This window comes from Fukomys damarensis, unplaced genomic scaffold (genome assembly GCF_012274545.1).
Source record: "Fukomys damarensis isolate Sample0158 unplaced genomic scaffold, DMR_v1.0_HiC HiC_scaffold_16, whole genome shotgun sequence".
NCBI lineage: Eukaryota > Metazoa > Chordata > Mammalia > Rodentia > Bathyergidae > Fukomys > Fukomys damarensis.
The window spans coordinates 23,369,117-23,374,264 of record NW_022900928.1 but is presented as its reverse complement, the minus strand read 5'-3'; the positions used below and the strand labels follow the sequence as shown (position 1 = coordinate 23,374,264).

Genomic DNA, 5,148 nt, shown 5'->3' with positions numbered 1-5,148 from the left:
TGGGTTTGATTACAGAAACTAATAAAGTATTCTCTAAATAATGAAAAAAAGAATAAGACTATAAGAGCGAGAAGCAATTTAAACATGTTCAGGGACCATTTTCATCTCCAGAATTAAGGATTATTTTAATGTTACATCATTGCCTTTTCTCTTTTACTTTCCTTTTTAGTTTTATTTTAGGATTCCCTATTTTTAATGTTCATACAGAGATTTCTTTAACTGAAATACTGAATAGTTTCTCTGGTGTGAAAAACTATAATAGTACACAGGATCCTAATGGGATAATTAATAATGTGAAATAGGAAGTAAAGGGCTAAAGGTGTAGGGAAAGTGGGAAGGGTGGGGGAAAGGTAATAAGGGAGGGGAAAAAATATGAGAAACTAAAAAAATGGAAATAAAGTATTTGTAAATGAGGAGGGGGTGTGAAGGGAGGGCAGGGACAAGGGGAAAAGTGAGAATCAAGACCTATTATGTAAAGGTACAAGATCCCAATGATGAATGTAACTGTATTGTATACCTAGATTGTACCAATAACCTCAATGAAAAGAAAAAAAATCTAAACAGTGGATTTGGGGAAGGTACCCAATAATCACTAAATGTAATATGCATGTAAATTAATATGAAAAGGAATATTATCTATGAAAGATACCAAGAACAAAATAGAGATAACTGGGAGCACTGGAGTGCAGTAAGATACATGGTGGCCAGGATAGATATTTTTAACATAGAGACCTTTTAGCAAGAGATTAATGTTCCCATTCTCAGTGGGAATAAATCCAGAGGCTACTATCTAACATATTTAATTGCTCAGAGTGCTTCTCAGATTCTTTGTAGGAGAAATTGGTTGAGATAAGTTAGAAAAAGAGCAAAAATGTTGTACAGTTGTCGGAAGATGAGCACATGTGGAATACTGTGTAAGACCCTTGGTCTGATAGCAGATCGTTTTATTTTGATGAATCATTCACTGCAAAGATCCATCACTTCAGCCATGATAGGGTCATAACCAGGGACTTTGCACTATGCCCATTTTGGGGGGGGCAGTTTTTTGAGACAGGGTCTCACTATGTATTTGAAACTGACCTGGAACTCACTATGTAGTTCAGACTGGTCTCAAACTCACAGCCATCCTCCTGCCTCAGCCTCTCAAGTGCTGGGATTATAGGCATGCACCACCATGCCCGGCTCTAGGCCCATTTAAAAGTATGCTAGATACTCTACATTTTAAGTTGCTTATACAAATTATACAATATATTCTAAGCAATAATATTAAAGGCACTGAAACCAAGTTGCCTAGATTTAAATCCAAATTTTATCACTTGCTGGAAATGTGACTTTCATTAAGTTATTAATCTCCCATTTTGTCAGACCATCTAGTTATAATAATATAGGCATAAATTAGTACATCTTTTTGACTGTTTTTTTTTGTTTTTTGTTGTTTTTCGTACCAGGCATCAAACTCGGGTCCTTGAGCTTGAGAGGCAGGCAGTGTAACCACTGAACTAGATCCTTGGCCCTATGACTGCTCTTGAGAATAAATAAGCATACAATTCTTGAAACAGTATCTAGAAAATAAATATTATATATGTTTTGCTGTTATTGTAATCATGAAACCATTTTGTGTGTGAGAGAGAGAAGAGTGAACACTTCGTAAGAAAGTAATTAGAGTGCACTACATAAGAAATCTCCTGTCTACACAAGAATGCCTTGAGAAGAAGAAGAAGGAGGAGGAAGAAGAGGAAGAGGAAGAGGAAGAAAAAGAAAACTAGAGAAGAAGAAAAGAAGGGAGACGGTCTTAAGAGGCAGAGGTTATGCTGGAAATCTGAGAAGCTCAGGAAAGTGACCAATGGGCTACAACTGCTTAGCAGCCAAGGGTCACGCTAAATGCTTGCTATCTCTCACAGGTGAAGAGCAGCACCTGCAGGCCTGGTGTGATGCCAATACACAAGCAAAGCACCTGGCAGAGCCTGTGTTTACCTCCCTAGCCACATCTTTTGTACCTCCTCCTTTCTAAAACATTTGGATACATAAACAAGACCCTATTTTATTACCCTCAATATTTTTCACATATTGATTTTTCCAACAATCATCATCTGCTTTCTTGAATGCTCCCAGGTAATTCAAGATTTATTTCATATCCTACCTCTCACGTAAAGTCTTTACTCAGTACCTCAGATAGATACCACTGAGCGTTCTCCCAGTTTTAGTGGGTGATGGTGTCCAGTTGACTTACTATCATTTTATAGCACTCATTAAGGAGTCATATCCTCTACTAGATTAGAAATTCATTAGGAATTTTGTGACCAATTATATTTCTCAGCACATGATGGATCCAGGCACATCATAGAAGGTACAAAGAAAAATATGTTGGCTAATAGTAACAAAGTAGTTGTGAGACGTCATAAAAGTTTTTCTATGGAAAACTGATTTTCTATTGCTTGTACAACTGGAAAGATTTCTCCACAAGCTATGATATTTAGACTGAATGCAAATTGAAAACAGCACAATTTATTGAATTGTTAGTATATATTAAAAACAAGCTACATGCTTTTTTATTAGAATATTTATCTGGCTCAATATATCCTGTGGTGAAAGTGTGAGCTGAAATTCAGACAGATTAAGTCTAATCTTTCTAAGATTAAGCCTTGTTCTGTCAAAGTCTAGTTAGACATACAAAGTATTTAAGCCTGGGGACTAATTTCAAAATTCTCCACTGAGTCTTTCCTACTAACTTTTGTCTCCTCTACCTGGTAACCACTTTTTAGTAGCTCTGTTCTTTTTTCATACATGTTTCATCTCATGAATTCCTGACAGTGTCTAGATTTTTCAGTATCCAAAAGCCTGGAACTCTATCATATTAAAATCTGCTCCCCTCTCATTAAATTCAAAGTATACATAAAAACATTAAATGAATTACAATCTCAAAATGAGAGATGAAAAAGTGAGTGAATAAATAAATTATTAAATATACTGGTAACTTAATATACTTGTCTGTTTGGTTATTAATATGACAACTACATTTTTCCTATCCATTTTAAATGATGTTCCCACAATGATAGCGTTCTTTGATGTTACAGAGCCTTTCAAAATGAAACAAACAAAATCAGTAGATGTCAGAAACCATCTAAATTCAGTGAGTTCTAATCGGTAATAGAAAATTGCAACACTGAATCCATGTCAAAAATGCATTTAACCTGGTAGAATTTTTTTTTTTTTTGGTACCAGGGATCAAACTCAGGTCCTTGCGCTTGCAAGGCAGGTGGCAGAACCACTAAACTAAATGCCCAGCCCAGGTAGAAATTGTCTTAATGGAGAGGATGTGCTTGCTCATGTTATGACAGCCTCCTCTTTGTACACACAGGGTATAGATCGACCTTAGTCTTCACTTTATTATATTGCTAGTCTCACTGGACATATTACTCTGTAACATTGCAGAAAAATACAAAATTATAAGGAGTAGTTAGGTTATCATTTTGGCTCTGAATGTTCTACTTTGGCGGTCTTTGTTCACAAGAAATATTTCATAACATGTACTTGTAAGAGTTCAGAAAAAAATTATGTATCATAGTGACAATAACCTGTTACTCACATCTTTTAGAAATCTCTTCTTCACTACCTTCTTCCCACTCCAAGACATCTATTTCATGCATCATCTGTTTTAGGCAAAGCCAATCTTTCTCCAACTAAAAACTTAAATACACTTTCTCTGATCTGCTTGGTTTTGACTCCATAAATAATTGGATTCATGGTAGGAGGCAATAGTAGATAAAGGTTAGCCACAATGATATGTATGTGGTGGGGAATATTGTGTCCACCGAACCGGTGAGTGAAAAAAGTAAAAAAAGCAGGCACGTAAGTGATTATAATAGCACAAATATGAGAGGTACAGGTGCTAAAGGCTTTATGACGAGCGTCTGCTGAGGACAGACTCACTACAGCCCGCAGGATCATAGTGTAAGACACGGAGATGCAGCAGATATCAAAGACGCCGATCAGGAGAGCTACCATCAGACCGTAGATGGCATTGACCTTGACATAGCCACAGGAGACCTTGGCCACAGACATGTGGTCGCAGTAAGTGTGGGGGATGAGGTTGCCCCGGCAATACGGCAGGCGCTTGGTGAGGAAAGTGAATGGGATTATGAGTGCCACGCTCCTCACAAAAGTGGCAAGACCAGCCTTGGCGATGACAGGATTGGTGAGGATGCTGGCATAGCGTAAGGGATAGCAGATGGCCACGTAGCGGTCCAGGGCCATGAGCATGAGCACCCCAGACTCCATCCCAGTCAACATGTGGACAAAAAACATCTGGGCCAGGCAGGCATTAAAGTCAATCTGCTTGAGGCTGAACCAGAAGATGCACAGCATGTTGGGTACAGTGGTGGTGCACAATGTGACATCCGTGAAGGAGAGCAGGGCCAGGAAGTAATACATGGGCCGGTGCAGGGCCTCCTCATGGCCGATGAAGTAGATGAGGCCACAGTTCCCCAGGATGGCAATGATGTACATGAGGCAGAATGGGAGGGAGATCCAGATGTGTGCGACTTCCAGGCTGGGAACACCATTCAGGATGAAGAAAGCTGGGGTCAGGCTGGAGCTGTTGGCTCCAGACATACTGAGTGACAGCAGCAGAACATTTTATGTTCTTTCCCAATGGCAATTTCCTGGACCATAAATTAAATCAATGGTATTTAGAGGGTGTGAGGCCAAATAAAAATGATAACAATAATAATAAAGAAAAAAGAGAAACTAATGTTTCCTGAAAGAACTTTGAAATAGAAGTGATTAAATTCCTCTGTAATTACACTAAGTTCCTATTCCATTTAATGCTCCCTCCTTAATATAGCATATGATTTTGTCAAGTTATTTAACCACTTTATGCCTCCATTCTATTGATCTGAAAGGAGAAAATAAGTATAACACCAGAAAGTTTTCAGGATTATTCAGTACCAAAATTGTGCATAGTGAATGCTTACTAAATGTTAACAGTAATCAAGACTCTTTAACTGCTAGGGTTGCTTTCTACAACAATTTAGATCATTTCATGATGTCAGGCTTACTTTGATTAATATTAATATATATATATTTTTTTCTCATTGAGTTTATTGGTACATTTTAGGTATAGAGTATAGTTACATTCAGCATTGGGAT

At 37.8% G+C, this 5,148-nt stretch overlaps 1 protein-coding gene across 1 annotated transcript in view; it reads right to left on the bottom strand.

Annotated features, from left to right (window-relative positions):
* The window catches only part of LOC104865874 (olfactory receptor 52N2), a 7,166-nt gene extending 2,555 nt beyond the window's left edge, over positions 1-4,611 (bottom strand). Inside the window, exon 1 of the mRNA XM_010629634.3 lies at positions 3,682-4,611. Coding sequence (XP_010627936.3) covers positions 3,682-4,611 — 930 coding nt within the window. The remainder of the gene's footprint in view (positions 1-3,681) is intronic.
* Positions 4,612-5,148: the final 537 nt, after the last annotated feature.